Source organism: Anopheles merus, chromosome 3R, assembly GCF_017562075.2.
Source record: "Anopheles merus strain MAF chromosome 3R, AmerM5.1, whole genome shotgun sequence".
Classification (NCBI taxonomy): Eukaryota; Metazoa; Arthropoda; class Insecta; order Diptera; family Culicidae; genus Anopheles; species Anopheles merus.
This window is the reverse complement of record NC_054084.1, coordinates 44,195,913-44,218,273: the sequence shown is the minus strand read 5'-3', so window position 1 is coordinate 44,218,273 and position 22,361 is coordinate 44,195,913. Positions and strand designations below refer to the sequence as shown.

General features: G+C 39.8%; 2 protein-coding genes across 6 annotated transcripts in view; one reads left to right on the top strand and one right to left on the bottom strand.

The window, feature by feature from the left end:
* The first annotated feature begins 309 nt into the window (after positions 1-309).
* LOC121597161 lies at positions 310-8,522 on the top strand. Its single transcript, XM_041922737.1, has 3 exons — positions 310-387; positions 7,897-8,020; positions 8,106-8,522. Exons 2-3 carry the CDS (start codon positions 7,922-7,924, stop codon positions 8,436-8,438), a joined length of 432 nt encoding a protein of 143 aa, XP_041778671.1. The 5' UTR covers positions 310-387; positions 7,897-7,921; the 3' UTR covers positions 8,439-8,522.
* A 4,082-nt stretch (positions 8,523-12,604) lies between these two features.
* Positions 12,605-22,361, bottom strand: part of LOC121595867 (unconventional myosin-Ia) — a 72,284-nt gene continuing 62,527 nt past the window's right edge. For all 5 annotated transcript variants that reach the window (XM_041920194.1, XM_041920192.1, XM_041920193.1 and 2 more), the window contains 8 exons: positions 18,466-18,637; positions 18,047-18,219; positions 17,499-17,861; positions 16,740-16,975; positions 16,449-16,612; positions 14,873-16,036; positions 14,642-14,802; positions 12,605-14,558 (listed from right to left, as the gene is read on the bottom strand). In XM_041920194.1, coding sequence (XP_041776128.1) covers positions 14,226-14,558; positions 14,642-14,802; positions 14,873-16,036; positions 16,449-16,612; positions 16,740-16,975; positions 17,499-17,861; positions 18,047-18,219; positions 18,466-18,637 — 2,766 coding nt within the window. In that variant the 3' untranslated portion in view covers positions 12,605-14,225. The remainder of the gene's footprint in view (positions 14,559-14,641; positions 14,803-14,872; positions 16,037-16,448; positions 16,613-16,739; positions 16,976-17,498; positions 17,862-18,046; positions 18,220-18,465; positions 18,638-22,361) is intronic.

Below are 22,361 nucleotides of genomic sequence, written 5' to 3'. Positions count from 1 at the left end.
TGTTACAGAAAATGTGGCATGCTAACATTCTACCACTGCTATCGTCAGTTCTGTCACTCTCTGCCGCTTGACGGCTCATTTTGTTCGTTTTGAGTATGTAAACAATCTGCCCCTCTCAATGATTTTGTTTGGGGGGGGGGGGGGGTGGGGGGGGGGGGCGTAAATGGGGCCAACCGTATATGTCAATGAGCAAAACAAGTGTGGTGAGAGTGATTCGAAAAAGAAAACAAGAAGCTCTACTTCAAATTTATGAAGCACATTTAGCTTAACTTTAAACGATTTAGCACGTGCTGTGGAAGGTTTGGAAGGTTGTGATATTAAGAACTACGATTTAAGTCAGGTTTAAAAAGCTTAACTTATCTTTCTTTTTACCACGAAAGCACCACGGTGAGTCAGTTTTTTATAGTAATTAATCCACATCAGGAAATAAGGTAAGTGTCATCAGCTTCAGCCATAAGTCCATTTTTAAAACATCCTAAAAATGTTCATACGTTCACTATAATATGGACATTCGGGGTTGGTATCTGAGTGTTAATTATTTCTATTTTTACTTTAGAAATGTCACAGTTTAAAACATTTCTTTAATTCTAGAGGAACGTCCAAACAGGCTGTATTAGTTTGAAAAATATACTGTGTAATATTTGAACATTTATTAATAACTTATACAGATTTGTATTAAAATATGTGTAGCCATATTATATGTTTTGTTTGTGGAAATTTTTAGATTTCATGCTATTTTAACGTTCAGCAAATTGATCTTTTCCACAATCGACCTCGTCGAATACAAAAAAATATATGAAGAGGAATAATTTTCTGTTCAGCCAGTTTTAATTGGTAATCAAACGGTTTATAACATTTGACATTTGAAGCGTATCTTACAGAAAAGAATAGATGAAAAAACGTGTGAAAAGGAAAGGTATTTACATTATATCACCATTCGTCTGTTGACACTTTTTGCTCAAACTTAAAAGCTTTATTTTTTCCAAAGCACTATTCCGCTGGTACCATGTGAGAGTTTCCCTCAGTTCCTTGATCCTAAGAAACATTGATTACGTTCATGGTCAATGGCATATTAAATCACAAACGAAGGAATCAAACACGGTAGATCTAGTCTAGCATGTTGTAGATAACATGTTGCGAGTTACAACTGCTGTCCTTCCGAGAAATTCCGGGGACATCAGAGTCAAGTTAAGTTTTTGTCGTGCCCCCTGAAATGACAGCCTGTAAAAGAGTGTCTTCCCATTTTCTGTGTATTTTTTTTTGTCACATACGGTTTTGTAGTGGCTATTTGGGACATTTCCTTGTTGTGCTAGTAGATTGTACTTGGGTTACGTTACAATCTGTAATAGGATTGTCAGCTTTGTATATGAAACTGTAATAAATAGGATATAAATGTACAACATTCTACGACCCTCCTTGCATTGTCAGTTGTTGTTTTAGGACAGGCGTGTATGTATATTGATACGTTGTTATCATTATTGAGGCGACAAATACAACACCATAGCCTCACCAAGCGCCGTATGTCAAAAGCATCTGCCCATTTTGCCCCACGTGAAGCATTTTTGTATTTTTTGTTATATTAGTAAAAATACGCATCCAATCGCCTTGCTTTCTTCAGACAAATTGTATAGAAATATATCATATCTTTAAAAATATAACATGTAAAACTTCCACGCATCCCAGTGACACTGGTTTAAGCTTATTTTCGAAGTGGCAAAAACTACATCAATATGCTATGGACCCAAATTTGGGGGCATAGTAGCAATAGGCTTCTTTGATTCGGTATTATTTTCAATTCGTTGTTTATTCTACAGATTTTTTTTGTAATTACGGAATTAAACTTTAAAACTGACATGCAAAACGATTGAGTGCCAACAACGATAAATTAAATTATCAAAACTTTTAAACACATATTTGAATATTTGTTATCCTTTCAATCCAGTCAATTAATAAAATTAAATACTATGGAAAAATACTAAAGATACTGACGAGTGACACCATCGATTCCCGATAAAGTGTAAAAACTTTAAAATATTGAGATAAACAAGAGATGAAAGCATAGCTTTTCTGTTTGAAGATCGTGTTCTCCAGAACGAGGACACTAACCTCTTCTTATATTTTTGGAGCATTTTCCAGGAATATAGGAATATATATAATAATGGTGAACTTCTATCGAATCGATTAAATCGAACATTTCATAAGATTTTGCAACGTATGCTTAGTACAAAATGTTGAAATGTAAAATAGATTGATCTTTATCAGAATATCAAGTATACTACTTCGAACAGCTTTACTTTTAGGATGTTGGCTATCAAACAATACAGAAAATCATTATTGTTTCCAAGACTAGTTGTATGCGAAACAGCAAAAGCCAGAAGCTGTATGTAATGGCTACGATAGGATACTATGCAAAGGAGATTTGAACTTAAGATGGGCATGTTAACAAGCCTGGTTGCACGGTATGTAAGTGATCCTAGTAGAAGAAATCTTAAAGGTAGAACATAGAAGACATCCATGCACGAGTTTTGGACCATCCTGGTAGAAGATGTAAAAGCTCTGGGTCTGTTTGAGCGATGCATCCTCCGAATCATCTTTGGCGGTGTGTTCGAGTATGGAGCGTGGAGGAGGAGGATAAACTACGAGCTTGATGAGCTGTACGGCGAACCAAGCATCCTGGTAGTGAAGGCTGGCAGAATACCATGGCTGCGGCATGTTATGAGGATGCCAGTCTCATGCTCCATCAAGAAAATGTTCGACAGCGATCCCCAGTTGGGTACGAGGTGCAGGGGAGCACAGCGAGTTCAATCAGGTCAAGCAGAACCTGTCGAAGACCGAACATCCTGAAGAATAATTGTTAACCAGGCGATATAACGACAACGTGCTCTTTTGTAAGCATTTCAACGAAAGAGAAAGAGAGTGTAGGGAGTGAACCTGATAATTTTTGTTCGAATAATGGGTCCTTCTATATTTTATGCCAGAAAGATGAAATGTTCAGCCTGTCAGTGGAACAGAATACATCATCCGGGTTGTATCTATTTGACGATTAGAGTCCGCCCTAATCGATTTCATCAATTATGTACAAACAATTATGCATTTAAACATAATTTTGTTTTATTTTTTCTGTTTGAAATTAGCTACAGTGTTTTTATTAAGCATAAAAAAGTTGATCCAAATAATTCTTAACCTTTTTGGACATAATATTTATCCTTCAGAAAAAAAAAACAATCCTTCATGTGCTAAGCTGATCGCGCCCGCGTTTGTTTACGTATATTTCAGACTAACAGAATCTAAGTAGAAAATCTGAGAGATCTAAGTTGAAAATCTAGTTTGGTGTGAAGAGTAGACATGATTTCAGCCTCCAAGTATAAAACTCCATATAAAATAGGTGGTTAGTATGGTAAAAACCACCAATATTCATCTCGTGTTAATGCAAGTTATTAGATGACACTCCCCTGAAGCACGATTTGTACTGTAGGATTTCGAAAAGCACGATAATTTGTGTTACGAAATAACATGTAATTATCACGCGAAACACGAAGTAAACGATTCCCATACGTCAATAACTCAACAACATGTAAAGTGTGTGTGTGAAATGAGACTGAAAAAATTAATGCTTTCATCGTGAAATATTTTGTAAACAGATCGATTGAAGCAAACCTGCTAGAGAAAAAAAAGAATGCACGACCACTGATAGGCATATTTATTTTCGCCCACAAAGATTCCTCATGTATGCCACTTGTCTTATGTTTACATTCCTCTAAGACACGAGGAATCTAAGCTTCCCTTTCGGTTCTGTTCTTCGCAATTCCTGTTCCCCTGTTAGAAGTACCAATGCACGTGCAAACAAGTACCTTGCGCACAGCCTATGGGTTTTACTTGTTTTTTCAACTGTTCTGTTCATCTGTTATTCAAAACAACACACCGAAAGCAAAAACGATACATATGAACCCGTGAAAAAGTTGTGCCCGCGATTGCAACGAAGCGATCAAAGGTAATTTGTTTTGCAGAATACTACCGCAGTGCAAAGGTTCTACGGTGTATGTGCGAATGCTTAGTGAGTAAAACGAGTGGTGCTGGTTTACTATCTAGCCAAGCAAGCAAGAAACTGAGAATAACCAATGTAAATAGCGTTTGATGGGTACTAATAACTTATTCTGTCTACCATGACGCTTATGACGCTGTTCCGCAGCGCCGTTTGATGGGAATGCCACTGGGCAAATGATGATGACGGTTAAAAATAAACAGAACATATGCCAAACAATTTGTGTTCAATGTTTCCCCGCTATCGTCTTCCCACCTGAGTCCTGGGCCGTCAGGGTTCGTGACAAGGAGCAGAACGGTCAAACAAAACTTAAAACATCACACACATAAAAAAACGAATGCAAAGATCACAGCTCTCGATTGTTTGGAGGGGGTTGCGATTCGCTCACGATCATGGCTCAAACACCTTATGTGCAAAACTTTGCCCGATTCCGCAAGTGTTTCGAAAGAGTCAGAGGGTGCGGTATCTTTGTGGTGGTAGTAGAAGGATATTTTTGTGTTGGTTTTTCTCACAAGAAACCGCTTCTTAAAATTCGCTTCGTTATTTTGAAGATTATGAACATTTTCCGTCTCCTACACACTCAGCTCCTCAGCATGTATTGTTTACGTTCAGCAATGGAAAATCGATACATTTTTCTTCCATTCCCACTGGCTACTCCGTGGTACACCGTACCCCCTTTGTTTTTGGCACCCGACACATGTGGCACTATGTGGGTGGTGAGATATTTTTAAATTTCCCACTGCCAAAGGTTAATCGGTTTTCGAATAAGCAAAAACATCCAATGGCCCGAGTAAAAATAGTATCTTTGAGGTTTTGCCTTTGCACTATTGCATTTCTGATGCGGCCTGTCTGGTGATATTGTAAAACACACAACAAAAGCATTACAAACCTGAGAGATGGCTGAGAGAGGGAGTGGCCTAGAGAGATAGAGAGTTTATGGAATGAAGAGCTAGATATAGACAGGGAGAGAGAATAGACAAACATTTGGTCAAGGGTCGCAGATCTTTCTCAGTCGTTTACCATTTCGATCGATTATTAGCGCATCGTCTAAGCAACCATTTCGATCGCATCGTCTAAGAAAACCACGATCTACTCTTGAAGACTATTTGTAGAGATCAGTTGTTGTAAATTTTATTATTATAAATTACGATGCTTCCAATTATACTATTAAAGCCACACTGTTACGTGTCTCGGCAGATTGTAAAGATCATTTCTATTTAAAATCATTGTAGTGTTCATTAGTCTGTCCCATCCTGGAGTTTGGCAGTGTAAAGTGGTGCCCGCGTGTAGATTACTTACCAAGAAAAAAAAAATCGAAAATCGTCTTCTACGGTCAAAACAATTTTTTTGTTCTTTCTGTAATGTTCGTTGTTTATTATTTGGCTTCGCAACATTACAAAACAGGAGAACTAAAGCTCATATAATTTGTATGCATAAATTATTGAAAAGTGATTTTAATCCACCTGACATTCCATATTTTATTAGCTTGTCTACTCCTTTCAGAGGTTCAAGAAGAAGAGAGTTATCAAGAAGTGCTTTTAGATCATCTGGTTTTGGTGCGTTGGCCGATCTCGTGGTAAAGTCGTCAACTCGTACCACTTAACAACATGCCCGTAATGGGTTCAAGCCCCAAATGGACCGTGCCCCCATACGTAGGACTGACTATCATTTTACAGCATATTATAGCATATTACAGTTAGATCTACATTCCTCAAATTAGTGAAATGTAAACATTTAGTTATTTTGATATACTGCCCGATAAATTTGATTTAATAAATTGGGGAGTATTCCGTATGGTCGTGATGCATATAAACCCTATATAACTGCACTTTTCTTGACCTGAAACCAATTATTTCACATGCATACAAATTGTATGAAAAAGAGCCTCCCGCATAACGAGTTTTTTGTATAACGTGTGGATCATTGGAATAGTTCCCACAGACTGCAGAGAACGCTGAGAGTAGCCGCTTCACATCGGATCGATAAGAACGTTGATAGCAGTCGGTTCAGGTCGGATCGCAAAGAACGATGGGAGAAACAGGTTCAGTTTGAACCTGGTTGGGTTAAAAATAAGGATCGCGGTCCGGATGCTAGCTTGTTGGAACGGATCGCACCTGGCAGATTCGGAACGCAACGCTTATCACCAGTAGAAACCGTTGGAAATTGAAGAGGTTTATAGTATTTTTACATATCTCATTGTTTTTCACGTCCTAGTACGCACATAAATATTAAATAACAGTGAATAGGAATTAATTTTCGGAGTTGTATGCGCCAACATATCGTAAAATACAGAATCTAAGGCATTTTTGAAATATCAGGCACTGACAGCGGACGTTTCTCTAGCTTAAAGAACAACGGTGTAGAATTTCCCTTAAGGAAATTACAAAAGTTTACGACCCAAGCATGTTTTATGGACTTGTAAAAAGGTAAGGTAATTTTTTTTACCAAGGCAAAATTAGACTTATTATAATAACTGTAATTATATTTATTATTATTACTTTTCATTATTATTCTTATTATTACTATCCCAATTTTGTTGTGGGCCGGTCTGGCGGTACAGCCGTCAACTCGTACGACGTAACAACATGCACGTCATGGGTGTAAGTCCCGAATAGACCGTACCCCCATACGTAGGACTGACTATCCTGCTATGGTAACAATAAGTCACTGAAAGCCAAGCCCAATTCACTAGTGGGTACAGGCAAGACAGGCCTTTACCGGCAGCGGTTGTTGTGCCAAAAAGAAGAAGAAGATCTGAAGCAATATGCTGAGAAAGTTTCACCTACCCCGGGCAATTCAAATGCCAAAGGGGATTAGGTTCTTTGGATCTCATTCACCAGTTTTATAAATGTCAATGAGTTTGCACCGGAAGTTTGTTTTGGTGATTCAGGAACCACATGATTATTGTTTTTGTTATTATTATTATTATTTTTATAACTATTATTATTATTATTATTATTATTATGATAATATAATAATAATAATAATAATAATAATAATAATAATAATAATAATTATTATTATTATAATTATTATTATCATTATTATTATTTTTATTATAATTAATATTATAATTATTATTATCATTATTATTATTATTATTATTATTGTTATTTCTATTATGCTGCAATGTAGAATTATTGTATAATTATCTTTTACACGTAGTTACGAGAAGTGTCCATCATACCCGCAGTGTCCGCCTTTACCTACCTTTCTCTAAATAAGTAGAAAAAATAGATAAATTAATAAATTAATTAAGACGAATTAAGAAATATATAGATAAATAAATAAATTACTAATAAAAAAATTAATTGATTTTTGTAAGTACCTATTACAATTTGGAATGCAATCGTGACGAACACTAGATTATACATACCTATTTATTTTAAAATAATTCCACCATTTAATGAATAGTTAAGCCTATCCACCTATCCAAACGATCAGTTACTAGTTCCGGTTAGGAACAACCTCTAATACACGTGATATTAACTAATCTAAGCCAACATTTGAACTGTACTTGCTTTGAACTGAACATGTTTTGTGTGTCAGTCCAATGATAATAATCAACAAGCATTATAATACGGCGGGATTATTTTAAGACCAATCATTAGTGGGATTATTATATCATTAGTGATAATTATTTAATTGCAGCATTCAATTTGACTCACCTTATTCTATATAAACGACAGCACAATAATAAATAGATATATTTGCAAATAAGCATTAATCTGACACAAAGCAATACGCTATACATTTGGTTTAGCTACAATGGAATACCTACCAATTTGGCTAACAGTGTTTCTTTGGTTTCTTCTCGTACTTGCTGATTGTAAAATGGAAGTTCAATATCATAGGGTGGAAAATGTGCAAAATTCATCCATGGCTGTCAGCAACATTCGGGTGGCTAAAATAAATCGAAATCAACATGGTTTGCGTGGCAATTTAACGTTACTTAAGGATATTGGAAATAATTATTTGGTAAGTTTAACTACCCGGAGTGAAAATTTAGAGACAGCTAATACATTCGCATTGAAATTTTAAACAACAACTATCGTATTTTTAGCTTTTTACAGAAATTTATCATAGTTCCTTGGGAAACAATCAGTTTATCAGAACGCCGTACAAGCTACCAATACTTGGCATATGTGACTTTAATAGCTACATGATAAACGAGTATCGTGATTACTTGGAAGACGTTATAGAAAACTTACCCCTAGGCAATGAATGTCCCATCGGGGCAAGAGCGCTTGTTGTAAAGGACGTAGTATTTGACTCGAATGCTTGGCCACAACAAGGACGTCCAGGACTGTGGAAGGTGGAGCTGAAGATAGTTGAAGCATTGACTAGCACAAACATATTGGAATTACACTTTTACATCAACGTGTATGACTACTGAAGGAAAGTGGGTAAACAACAAACGTATAGGGTAGCATAAGGGCATCCGTGTATCGTTTGCACATATCTTTCACCAGAACTTATTATTAAACATGCATAAAGAGCGTAAATAAACGGACTATTAGAAAAAAAACATTTGAAATTAGTATCTAAAAGAAAAATAATTAGACTTAATGATTAAATACACGTTTTCTAAAAATGTATTTTTTTCATCATAATTTTTAGATATAGCCAGAATAATACTTTTACATGCAAAACAAGGATTAGTTAAACGAAGCTTAAACAATAAAAAGCAGTTTTATCATTTATTATCGTGTTAGTCCATAAATATAATATTATATCCAAATAAATTGTCAAAATATAATTTCTGTGTGAACTAATTTAAGTTCTATTTCGCAGGATTTTTTGTTGCTGTATAGTTGAAAGGCTAGGGAGCATATAGAAGTACATACAAACAACTTCAACATTCCATCCAAATAGAGACAGAGTGGCAAACAGATCGCCACAAAAGAAAATCGTTCCTTCTTGTCTGGTTTCGTCATCCTACTTGACCCTACTACCGCTAGCCATTGAGATCACCCTATAAAGAACCTGGTTAAGTAGACCGATAAAACGAAGCTGCTTCTTGCGAAACAATAGACGTCTTGCGGGTGGGAAGGAAATCGCTTTACCGAAACAATTGACTCATGGAACGACGAGGGGCAGATGAGCTGACTCCAACATACGGTCGTTTTCGACTTTGCTCCTTTGCTTTTGTCGAATGGTTTGCCTTTCGTGACTGAAGAAAAGAAAATGGGCGTATGAATGTGGCGATGGTGCAAAACATAGAATAGAGATAGAAATACGACTTTAGCGTCGTTTCGAGAAAAACAACATCGATAAAAGTTTCGATGGTTTAATCTCGTACGATTATGATGTTTCCATTTATTGGCGCTGACCAAAAACTTGTTGGCTTTGGCCGCGTTGTTCCAAAGTTCTCCATTCCATGGACATGGTGTTTTTTTTTAGGACTTAGATATCATTGTATTAAGAAACATTATGTTAATTATACTCATCCTTGTATGCACTTACTCCAGATACTATAACAGTTAACAATATTATCAAGGTAACTTTTTCTGTGTTTTGTATATATTTCTTAATACACGAAATTAAATACACGCGTGACGATTCATAAAAATCTTACTTATATACAAATCCACAACAAAATCATACATAGCGTAAATATAATTTTTATGTAAAATCACAAAAGGAGATTTATGCCATGTAATGCTTTAGTTTGGTATGGAGAGTAAGATGTTTAGTTTTCCAAATCCAGTTTTATTATTTGCTGGCTCTATAAAACAATGAAACAACTAAACCAAGAAAAATTGGAAATTCCTTTAAGTCAAAGAATCTGCGAAAAATAAAAATACTATCAAAAAGTTTTAAAACAAATAAATACTATGTCTCAATTTATAAATTCAGCGCAAAAAGACGGATTGTACTCATGGTTCAGCTATTATTAATAGTGTGTGTGTGTGATGATAATGATAATGTTGTGTTAATTAGTTTATCGATCATCACTATCGAAATCATTATTCGAAATACTACAATCTATATCAGGTCTCCAAAATTTTCAATTCGCTGGCCGTATTGCTTCGTAAATAACGTTTTTGAGGGCCATTTCGACGTTACTTTTGGCAATGAGAACGTTTAAATCTCGTTTTATATGAAAATACTTAATGTATGAATACTTTTAAAATTCTATATTTTTCTTTTATTCTCACTTACTTGCTTACTTATCCGGCGCTACAACCGCTTTGCGGTCTTGGCCTGCCTCAGGAGTGTCCGAAACCGCTTACGATCTCGCGCCTTCGTCTTCTAGTCCGTTATCCCGGCCTTAATGGCGGACGCCTACACGCCATCTTGCCACGTCAATTTAGGCCTACCACGCCTCCTATGTCCTTGTGGACGGCCTAAAAAGACTTTACGGGCTGGGTCGTCCGTTTCCATGCGTACAACATGGCCAGCCCACCGGAGCCTGGCGAGCTTGATACGCTGTACGACAGTGAGGTCGCCGTACATCTCATATAGCTCGTCATTATAGCGGCTCCTCCATTGTCCTTCCACACATACGGTGCCAAGTATCCTTCTGAGCATCTATCGTCCATGGCTCAGAGGCGCATGTGAGTACCGGTACTATATAAGTACTATTTAGTCCCAGCTTCGTCCGTCACGACAGGTTCTTTGAGGCGAACTGATTTTTCAGGCTGAAGAATGACCGGTTGGCAGCCAGCATCCTTGCGCGCAACTCAGCTTCCATGCTGTTGTCGTTGCTGACCTTTGACCCAAGATAGGTGCATTCTGGGACGACTTCAAAAGTGCGTTCGCCTATCTGTATATTACGCCTACGTAGATTCTGATGATTTATTGGTAGGCCCGCTGATGTTCCCACCATCAGTTTGGTCTTTGCCTCGTTTATCTGCAATCCGAGGCTCTCTGCCGCCTGTTCGATCCCTTGGTAGGCTTCTGCTACATAGGAGAGCCGCAGACCAATGATGTCTTTATCATCGGTGTATGCCAGGATCTGGGTTGACTTATAGAAGATGATTCCCGAAGTCGCAGACCCTTGGTGGTAGAAAAAGGTCCTGAGAGTTTTCCATCCACCCTCACCTGGCATTTGACGTTGGGTATAGTCATTCTAACGAATCTTATCAGTTTGGCCGGGATTCCAAATGAGTTAATAGCGTCGTACAGTTTTGCCCTGGCTATGCTATCATATAATGCTATTATATAATGCTATCATATAATGCTATCATCGTTTAATAAAAAATAAAAATTTGATGAAAATTGTCAAAATAATATGATGTTTACATTATCCTTTACAACATCATCGCGTGCCGAATTATAGGCTCTCGAGGGCCGCATGCGGCCCGCGGGCCGTAGTTTGGAGACTCCTGCCTTAGATCACCTTATATTGGATATTGACAATATTGGATAAAACAAATTACTTCAATTATTTTGTTTTCTTCAAAAATGCCGACCGAGATAAAGTAGTTGCCTAACTCATAATTTTCTTTTCGTTTTAAAACAACGAATTGTCTAAAGTAGAGTGCTATGAGCACTTGGAAAATTGATGATATCTGTTTATTGTTAACTACTTGGTTTATATTTTATTAAATTTAGTGGTATATTTTATTAAATTTGCTTTAAATGTTTTATTATCAAAACCAATACAATGATTCTCAAATATAAAACTAAGTTCATGACTCCATTGTATTCACCGATGTGTGTCTGTGGCAATGTACAGCAAAGGGATACAGGGTGTTAACTCGTTAGAAAGACTTAGGCACCCAATATAAAGACTATCTCTAGATTATGAAGGTCAACACCTACAGTATAACACAAAGATCCCCTTGCTCAGCCTTGTTATTGGACCGAATGTCTCTAAATTGTGTGCCAAAATATTTCGAACATGTGATAAACCTTGTAAAAACTGTGTACAGTGGCGCCATCTGGATGTCTAACGCTTAAAATCATGCTTTACAAATAAATTGACCATTTTAAACCAGATTCGATATGATATATATCGTAAATAGTAAAAAATGACTTATGACCGCGGTTTGTTTGAGACCGCCCCATAGTGCGATTGGTCGCAGAATGTTTCTATGGTTTACAGTCCAAAGTGTGCTATAGTTATGTGATGAAAATCCGATGTCCCGAGTGTCGTCATAGCATTGACGTTGACAATGAATTGCACGATTTTTTTTGTATCCCGTTTTTATTTGAGATTGGTCTGATAATGTATTGATGGTTTTAAACGTATTTTAAATCGTTCCCACGATTTTATGGCAATATAGCGATCCAAAAATGTTTGGAAAATGCTCAATTAATAATAGTTAATAATTTAAAAAATCAAACCTTAACCATCCCATGGAAGGGTTTACATTAGTTTCTTGGCCAACTACATCATAAGAAAAGCATTAAATATTATGAACTCTCATTTTTTGTGATATAATTTATAGCATTAAGACAACACAACATTGGTTGAAGGACCCATTGAGTCCTGCAAAGCTATTTAAGGACATGCCTGACCTTGACTAACATTGCTGGTTACATAAGACATCATTCGGCATCAGTCATCAAAACTTTAACCTAAAGAAAGAAAATAAATTAAAAGTCATGTCGTTATTATTTACACATTACCCAGTTTTCATTGTATTTTACTTCCATCATTGGTGAAAGGTAAACCGTAACTAACTCTACCTGTCCGTACTGGAAAGTCTTTCTGATAAAAATACTTATAAATGGCGCTGACGGCGGTACGCTATTAATAACGCTTGACAACAACTCTCCGAAGGCTTCTCACTTATACATATACAAAACTTAAATCTAGTAAAGTCACTGGTAATTTGATTGGTCTGCGATACAGTGTAATAAACGAAGGTTGTTGAATTGTTGATGTACTGTGTTTTGTTTTTTTGGAACATTCCCGGTTTACCGATGGCATGAAGAAAAGCACAGTAAAAGTTAGTCAGCAAAACGAAACACTGTTTTAATGAAATTATTTGCTTTTACTATGCCGCTTTCGTCGCTTATATGGCTTCAATAGAAGCGGATACAAACAGCTTAGGATTAAACGTTTTGCCATTTTCAACAAAAAAAAAAACAAACAAACACAAAATGAAACCACATTGTCACAAAAGAAAAGTAAATAATACACAAAAAAGAGTATAGAAAATAATAACTTTGCTCCGATGCTTTATAGCCTTAAAAGGTATACAAGACACCGGTTACAATTTGGGTGTGAAAGGAAAAAAAAAACAACACCGATAAAAGTTAGGACGGTTTAATCTCGTGCTCGATTATGATGTCTCCATCGGGTGATGTTGACCAGCGACAACGACTTGTTGGTGTCCATCTTCGAGTTTTTCAATCTTCTTCGTGTGTTCGTTAACAATTTTATCTGGGAAAATGAGCTCATTGTTTCTGCTACACTCTGCTCTGCTGACTCACTCTGCTACACGGTATAAGTACATCGAATATAGTACCATAAAGATTGGGTGGTTAACCTTATCTGAAAGCAAGATGTACCTTTCTTCCTAACGTTTTTTAACATATTATTTTACTTATTTGATTTGAAGCGCAATAGGGAAGCGCTTTGTAATACTCTTAAGATAATGCATTTTTATAGCAAAATACGCAAATGTTGGCACTTATGGAAGTCTCTAACAGAGAAGGGAAAGGAATATCTTACAACTAACAATAACATTCGCTCATAAGGGCTTACATTAAGGAAATAGTGCAAAATAAACGGTACAGTGGTAATATCCATTTGATGCAGAAACTGTTCCATCCATCTACGAGCTATTTCGAATCGTGAAACAGCATCACCATGGTAAGGATGCGTAGGACTATACATTATCGAACCTTATTCTGTGAATCGCTGCTGTGCGGTGCTCTACTGGATCTCGGTGTGTTTAATTTCTAGCATTGCTAGGCTTGTTCTGTTTCATCAAAAGAAAAACTTGCTTCTTCTAGCTTTGTTGGGCTAGAAAGATCTACTTTAAATAATTATTACACTATACGCTTAGCACTAACACTACAATTATCCAACATTATTATCAACATTGCTCAAAATCCTTTCCAGCCAACTTGAGTACCTCGATAACGTTCTTCGAATGTTAAATGAGCGTGACGAGCGTTAGCTACTTGTACTGTGTTTCCCGGGGTTTTCATTCTCAGGTCTAGGAAGTTGCAGTAATTTACTCTGTCAAGAAGGTAAGCTCTGTACAGATCGCGTCGATGATCAAATGTTGACCGCGGAGGCGGTGGGTGGTGAAGGCACTGTGACACCGGTAGGCCCAGTGCCAGGCGGTACGGGAGCAATCGTCTTTACCAGCTCCATATACTGGAACGGTACGTGCAGGCTGATGCCGTTATGTTCCACGATTAAATGGCCGCGTCGATGGGAAGCTCCGGTCACTGTCACAGCTTCGCCTTTGCGCAGCTGCTCACCAAGCCCAACTGCAGCCGGATCCTCGGGGAAGTTCATCTTCATGATGCGTGTTTGCGGGTAGCCGAGCTTGGAGTTTCCAGTCACGGTGTACGAACGAGACGGTGGCACTGGTGGTGGTCGTTCCTGTAATGTAAATAACGATGTAATTTGATGAGCACTGATGACAGGAAGGTTTGCAGTGGATATTTCACCCAAAATCAACTCACCAAATCTAACCCAAACAATGTGCAAGTCTGTGCGATAATCTTTGAGTCGCACTTTTCATTCGGATCCGGTGGCGGAGTGCCAGCGATCGGTTGCGGCCGCGGTCTCGTTGCTGTACCTGTATTGTTTGCATTGGAATGTGTGACATTTCCCGTTCGAGCACCTGTAATGAAAATGCATTTATTAGACCAACACTGTGCAACATTGCACACAAATGTAAAGCATTCGCTTACCTGATGTCTTGTTGATCGATAGCAGTGCTCCACCCATCAGATGGATATCGTGTGTACGTCTTATCGTACCGAGCCGCTTGCGGAGATTCCAACCACGCCACGTCGCTTGAATTAAAGTGGCACTCTTCATGCGCACCTCCGTACGCAATCGTTCCAGGTGCTGACGGATGCCTTCACTTAAGAAGATGTGCCGTTTGCCTGGGGCCCACGAAAGCGTTACGGAACCGTCCAGCTCGGGTGGGTTTTCAAGTGCAAAATCCAGAATCACCTTGCAATCCTCCAGAGCTTTCTCTTCACAACGACGCAGCAACCGAAATGGAGCTAGCATCCGGTACCGTGCGGTGAACTGTTTGAAGCGCATTCTATGAGGGAACCCACTCGCCATCAGGTTGACCGTTTCCAGCACCTGCAAAGCACGAATCTGCCGAACAACAGCCCCGCGGTCAAACATACCGCCCTTTTCGGCCGTATTGCTGCGAATGCAACGAACGAAATGTGGCCTTGCATGCACCAACGTCCGCAGCAGATTGTCCAAACGGGTGTGGAAGTCTTGCGTCAGCGTCGATACTGGTTCGTCCCCGTTTAGCAAATCTGTGTGTGAGGTCGGTGCAATGCGGAAACTTAGGCCCCGCGGTCCACTTTCCTGAGCGTACAATGCTTTCAGCTCCGTTCCAAAAAGATGTGTCGCGAAACCAAAGTTACACGTGTGCTTATAAAACACAGACACCAGATCATCCGGTACCACGTCCCTGTTGGTGTCGAGAAAGTCGGTGGTATCGTACTCGACGCGTCCCGCAAAGTGTCTGATGGCAAATAGGCGAGGATCGTACGGCTCTAGGGCACGCTGCTCCAGACGGGCGGAGTTGCGATGCTGAACCTTAATTTTGGCAACATAGCTTTCCGCGGTACCGCGCACCGAACACTCCGCATCGAGCATGCTTAACAGACCGGTACGCAACGACGAGATGAGGTCAATGCAGGGAACGTTGTCCACGTAGTCTACCTCTGTGTCGCAGATGATGCCCTCCTCGCGGCACGATTCAACGGAACTCTTAAAGATATGGGTGTTGTAAAAATGCTGCATCGTCTCGGCGCATAGATTTATGCACAAGTGCTCTAGCTGGGCCGGTCGTGGTTCCTCGAAACCAAACATGTCCAAAATACCTGCAAGATGATGATACGAAGAGATGAAAACAAATAAAACAGAATGATTAAAAAGATGCACACAACAAACAATAAGAATAAATGAGAATAAACTGCAACGGCTGTTTTCAAATTCAAACAAAACTGGCTGCGTTCTTTTATGCATGTGAGCTGGCTGCGTATGTGCAAAACTGGCTGTATCTTCTTGAGAGAAGCACAAAACACTCAGTAGATGGCGCCACTATACAAGTAGCTATTTTTAGATTTGATGTGGCTATCGCTCCCACCATCTCGCAGTGATGCAAAAAGAGCATGTGTTTCTCTTTTCTCTCATTTTTCAAGTTTTTGTTAGGAACACATGAAAGGAATCAACGTTCTTAATTGGAAATAACCGATTACCTACATTGCAATACTTTTTATCGCCCATTCTTACCAATAAATCCATCTGTTGCATGCCGAACAGCATTGTTTAAGGCTGCCATTGACTTCGAACCCGCGTTTCCGCCAATCGTGGACGCATGTTGGCTTGCCACTTCTGCTTGATTGTGTACTGATTCGTTGCTGTCGGAGCTAAGCGTACCTAACGTTGAGCCGAGACTAAACAAAACAAAATACAACACGTTTTGTGTATTAAAATGGCGCATTGCGATAAAAAGAAGTATTGTTGTAATGGAAATTTAGGGTTACACAAAATATTCAGTTAGTTTTACCCATTCACACATACCGTTTCAAACTGTTTGCTCTACGAACAATAGTTGCTACTGTTCGACAGTAAAGTGCCTTTGCTAAGCAATCGCGTGTCATGTTCGACATGTTGGCATCGCACACCGACTTGATAAGCTGACCGCGGGCATTGTGCGTGCGTGTGGTCAGCCCACGAAATAGTTGTGCTGGTGGAACACCTAGCAAGTTGGCCACGGCATTCAGTTCTGTTTCTCCAACAACTTCTACCTCGAGACCCTGTAGTATGAATGATATGTAAAAGAAATAAACGTATACTTTAGTTTAATATAGCTTTACTTTAGAGAAACTACACTTTAATCTTTTTTGAGATATATGTGGCAAAGGAGTGAGTGAAAAGCTATACTAGAAATGTATAGGGAGGGAATACATGAATGAAATATGTATTTCTTATGTTTAATTTTATAAGAAAATATTTGAAGCAATCGTTATTTTAAATCAGACTCGTGTAATTATCTTGCATATACGCAAACTTTTAAGTAAGCGCATAATCAGCCGTAAATTACCCATAACTTATAGTACATCATATAACAACGATTGTCTAAATTTTAAAACACACACAACAACAACATGCGCGGTTCTTTAACCGCAACCAATCTTCATAGGGCAGAAACGAGAATAATGTATCTTACCGTTCTTGCAGTGCGCGAGAACGCTAACATGTTGCTATGGTTGCGCCTCGCTAACGCACCGCCATTCTCTCTTCAAATTCGTTTGTTTGCTCCCTAATCTTGCTACGTACCTGACCGTCCACAAACTGCACATTTCCGAGAAGCAAAACCGCCGCTAGGACACGCACAACATCCAGGAAGGGTATACCGAGAATACCGAGACACGCTTTCCACGCCTGAAAGCGTGCCGCATCCTCCTGCTCATCTTGTCGGATATCGCCGTGCTGCAGATAGCGCAAATTTGCCGGTGAATATCCTTCCAGATTGAGCCGGGCACATTCGTCCGCATTTAGTCCGGCCAGCATTTGGTAGAAGATGTGGTAATTTTTCTCGTTTGGCAATGGGCGAATGACGCGCGTTTGGTCTAGGAAGTAGCAATGAATCTTGGTCCTGTACAGTGCGCCGTCCGTCACTTGTACTTCGATAAATTGTCCCTGATTGAATAGAAACATAAAATATTAAATTTATGCTGTAGTTGTATAGCATACATTTTCGACAATTGTCAACCACTTGAGCTTGTTTTAAAAGAAGTAATTTATTCCATTTTAACTATTTCCAATGGTGCACCGTTAAGTGTAAGTGTAAGCGGATTAATTTACCCTTCGCACCAAATACTTACAATTCTACTCGATTCCGAGTTGGTCGTGGTTTTGGCAGACCCGAGCGAGCGAAGCACAGTGAAGGCCGCTGCCAGATGTTTGAACGCGTCAGTTTCGGGCCCGCCGCCTGCCACCGCGAATAACTGTCTCAGTAGTAACATCGAACAGTGCGTCTTTCCCGAACCGGAAGTACCTTTAACGAAGAAACGGTGGATGGAGAAGATTAAATCGTGAATGGATCACACGCATATTAGGACCCTTCAGCCCCTTGTGCTAATGAGCCCCGTGCTTTTCTAGCTCACAAACATGGCGTTGAGAGAAAGTCGCACCTCGATGTCAGCATTTTGTGAGAGTGTGTGTAGTTTTAAACAGGAAACTTAAATGGAATTTGGGGCATTATCAGCAACCCAGTGGCAGTTTGTGCCCTGTTGTCACTTACCAGAAAGAATAATCGCCTGCGGGTAGCCCGTTTCCGCTTGCTGGCGCACGGCCTCTTGAACGATTTTTCGCAATTGGGGGGCAAGAGGAACGGAGCGGGTAGAAGACAGGGTCAGTGGGTTACCGACATCGTGGTAGGGATTGACGGAGAGCAGTATCGGTCCAACATTGGTCTGTAAGAAGCGATATAATGGATGTATAATAAATATAAAACATACGTTAATGACAAGATTTTTTTTTTATAATACCACTGAAAATATTGATGGGCATTATGTTAAATATTATATTTGAAATTATTTTAATAAAAAGCTGCAAACAAACCGTATTTGTTTTACATAAAAAAAGATTATTGGAAACCAAAACCTCCAATAAAACCTACAGAAAACGGTCAATCTACTGATCGATTGCAGGCCGTGCGGATCTGACTTGCACGTGTGAATTTGCGCTCGCTGATTCAAACACTCTCTTTACCACTAGCCTTGTTCAGTGTGCATGTCACGAGAACTGTCAGCTTGTTTTATCTATCCATTTTTTATGCTGCCATCGTTTGCTACCACAACGATTAGTGAGCGGAATATTATGCAACTCCCACCGCTTGAGTCGTTTAGGTTTTTTTCAATAGGACTTGCTCTAACGCTGTCTAATGTTATGCATGTTTTTCCTTTCGCACAGTGAGTGAAGGTTATTCAGTCAAACATAATCTGGTTTGCAAGCATACTGCGCGTTTCTAAGTAAAGTTTCATTTCTGCTACTTTGGAGCCTTTGATCGTCGAGTATGGGGTGAGCTTCATAGGGTTTATTCAATTTCAATTTATCCGGCCTATTGTACATTTATATTTGTACACGATTTCCTAAGTTAGCACAGTTAAAATTAGCTTTTTAAATATCTATTGTCTATTTAAATTGTCTTTTTTCTTGAAATCATCTCCATTTAATCATGTGTAGCACAATCATTACTCTAATAGTCAAACGCTGTTTCCCATCGCATTACTTTGCCCCGATTGATTTAAAAAATGATTTTTCGTGGTAATCAAAAGTTGGAAGAATAAACCAGAAACGAACATCACTTATAACGGCTGTGAGTCTATCAATCGCTTTAGACCTACATCCAACAGTCATTATTTTTGTACTGAACCACACTTCGCTCGAATTCTTGGTTACGTACAACCGGCCGCCTGCTTACTCAAAGCAGCACCCCCCCCCCCCCCCAACATGTGAGGATTAATCGATCTACCCCGATCCGGAGCCAAACGTTGCAGATGTACGAAGATCGATTGTGATTTATGTTTACCCCGCTCAGCCTTTTGGAGTAGAAAGTTGGATGTTGATGCTGAGGGCAACGTCTCGCGACGGCTCAAGTAGGTCGACTGCCAGGAGGTGATTGGTTATCGGTATCTTTGGGGGGCCACCATCTGTGAGGAAGTTGACGTTGAGCCGCTAAAGAATGTCCCCTCAGTGGGAAAGGTTGATGTCAAGCGATTGGAAAAGGCATTGCTTTAGCACAGTACCGTACAGAGTCGGTAAAGAATGCTCTTTCCCTTTGACTTGAATGATGATGTACCTTAACGTAAACGTGTGTGTGTGTTTATGTTAAGGTACGGACCCATGAACGAACGCACGGAGGTCGCCGACATTAGACAGGGCGCGCGATGCAAGCTAATCGCACGGTTCATCCAACCGAATGAACGCGAATTTCAAAGTAGCGAAAGAAACAGCAATCAAAGCGGCATAAAAAGCTCCCAGAAAATCGATTTCTGCACACCGGCGCGCGATCGTGGATGTGCGCATCTGTGTTCCGTAGCGAAACGCGCAAAACCACTTAAACGATGATTCCCACCTTCGTATGATTATTTTTAATCTTCATTTCATAGGCTCTCCTCCTCCCCATCCCGAACCGACCCATCCTGGCCGTCTTCCCTAATGATCCGTGAGCGCGGCTCGTTTCGTTGCGTTTAATTGGAATGAGCCAGAACTTCTTCCTCCGTTTCTTGCCCGGATCTTCAGCGCGATCAACGCGCGGTGTGTTGGTGGTGGTCGCAACCTCTCAAAATGGCAGCCTTAAGGGGTAATGGAAGCGAGCTCCATGCCGGAGCCAAGGGACCGTCTGTGCCGACGTGTTCGTGTGTGAGCAATGTGAAGTGGTGTTCCTGCATCACCGTTAGAAGAGCTGTACCTATCTGCTGGCCGTACGCACAGTTCTGCCTCCTGTCGAGCGGAATCAGCCCAATCGCGTTGGTAGTGAGCAACACAGTTAGTGAGGAAAAAAAGAAAACAAAACATATTGCAAACGCGAAATGCAAAAGCAAAACAACATGCATAGCTTAGCGCTTTTTTATGATTACTTATGGTTCGGATTTACGGCCAAACCGGATAGGCGTCGAGCGGAAGAAGAAGGCCGCCGGTCAGCAGCCCCGTGTGTTTGTGAGGCCGGCGGCTACCTTTTAGCAAATGAAATGAATATAAAAATGGACTAAAAACAAAACCAAAGACCAAGCGAAGACACGCAACGAGTGAGCCCCGACACACAGCACGAACACTAAGCGACGCTGCACGGACCACACCAGCACACAGGCGACCGGTTCCGTCGAGCAGCCCGAACAGCCAGCCAGCGAGGGTAGCTTTGCAACGGAAATGCCGCGGATCGCTGGAATACCTTCGCGCATGGCGTTGGGTGTTGATTGTTTTATTTTCATGTTTTTATTTTTTGCTCGTTCCTTTGCTTTCGCGAGCTTCTTCGCAGATCTATCCAATGGGGTTGGATTGAAAATTTATGGAATTATTCCGCTTATGCTATGCTATCTAGTCTAATTGGGGGAGCCATTAGTGGTTTAACAAGAATGTAATAGATGCAGGAGTAGCATTGGACGCGAATATGTTTACGAATTTCTCTAGCATAATTTAAATGTTTAATGCAGCATATGGGAAACGTAGTTAGACCAGCATTCGGTTATTCTCTAGCTGATTATCGATGAAAATCGATCTTTTTTTTAATTTAAATCAGCATCCAACTAGAAGCATATATTGTTTAAAACGTTCACTGACCACCTCCTTCTTATTAAACTCTTCACTTTCCAATGTGCCCAATTCGGACTCTGCTTGATTCACTTTTCATTTATCCATGCTCGGCATGATCAAAGCTGATCACCGATCTCCAACGAGCGAATGTGTCCGGAAAGACTCACTTTCCTTTCCCTCTGGAGCTACAATGGGTGATTGCAATTTTCCCCAAACAAATTCACACACACAAGCAGGCACACACACATGATCCGTGGACCTGTGATCCGAAAATTGACCGACACATCCATCAATCGGGCTAGACCGAAGGACGGTGCCAGCATTATTGTTCACATCGAGAGGCACATTCAAGATCGTAGCCGTTTTTGTGTAGCGATTGGCGCGATTTCGAAACCAAATTGATGTGAACCAGTTTGCGGAAGTATTGCAATTTTGGTTTTTCTTTCACTCGTCTAGCATCATACACATCGTGGATGGATAAATTTCTCTCAACGCGTGTCCAGCCACATACTTCCCGAATACGTGAGAAATGGAAAATGTACACAATGCACGGGTAAACGATCATCACCATTGAAGAAAAGCGACTGCAAGTGTACGGAGGAAGATCACCAAACGACCAATATTAGGCCCGAAATGGCTAGGCGCCTTGACGAAAGAAAAGCAAAGGCCTAGATTCGGCCATGTACGCGTGCTGCTGCGAACCATCAGTTAAAACCGTTCATTTCAGCTAATTCTTTAATCAAGACACCGTGAAACAACAAACACCAACGCTCAAAAACAAAAGGAGAGGAGCTCTCCAAAAACATTTAGGAGGCAAAAAAGTGAATTTGTGTGCTCAATTTTCATTTCCCCCTTGCTTAATTTTCTACGTCCAGTAGCAAT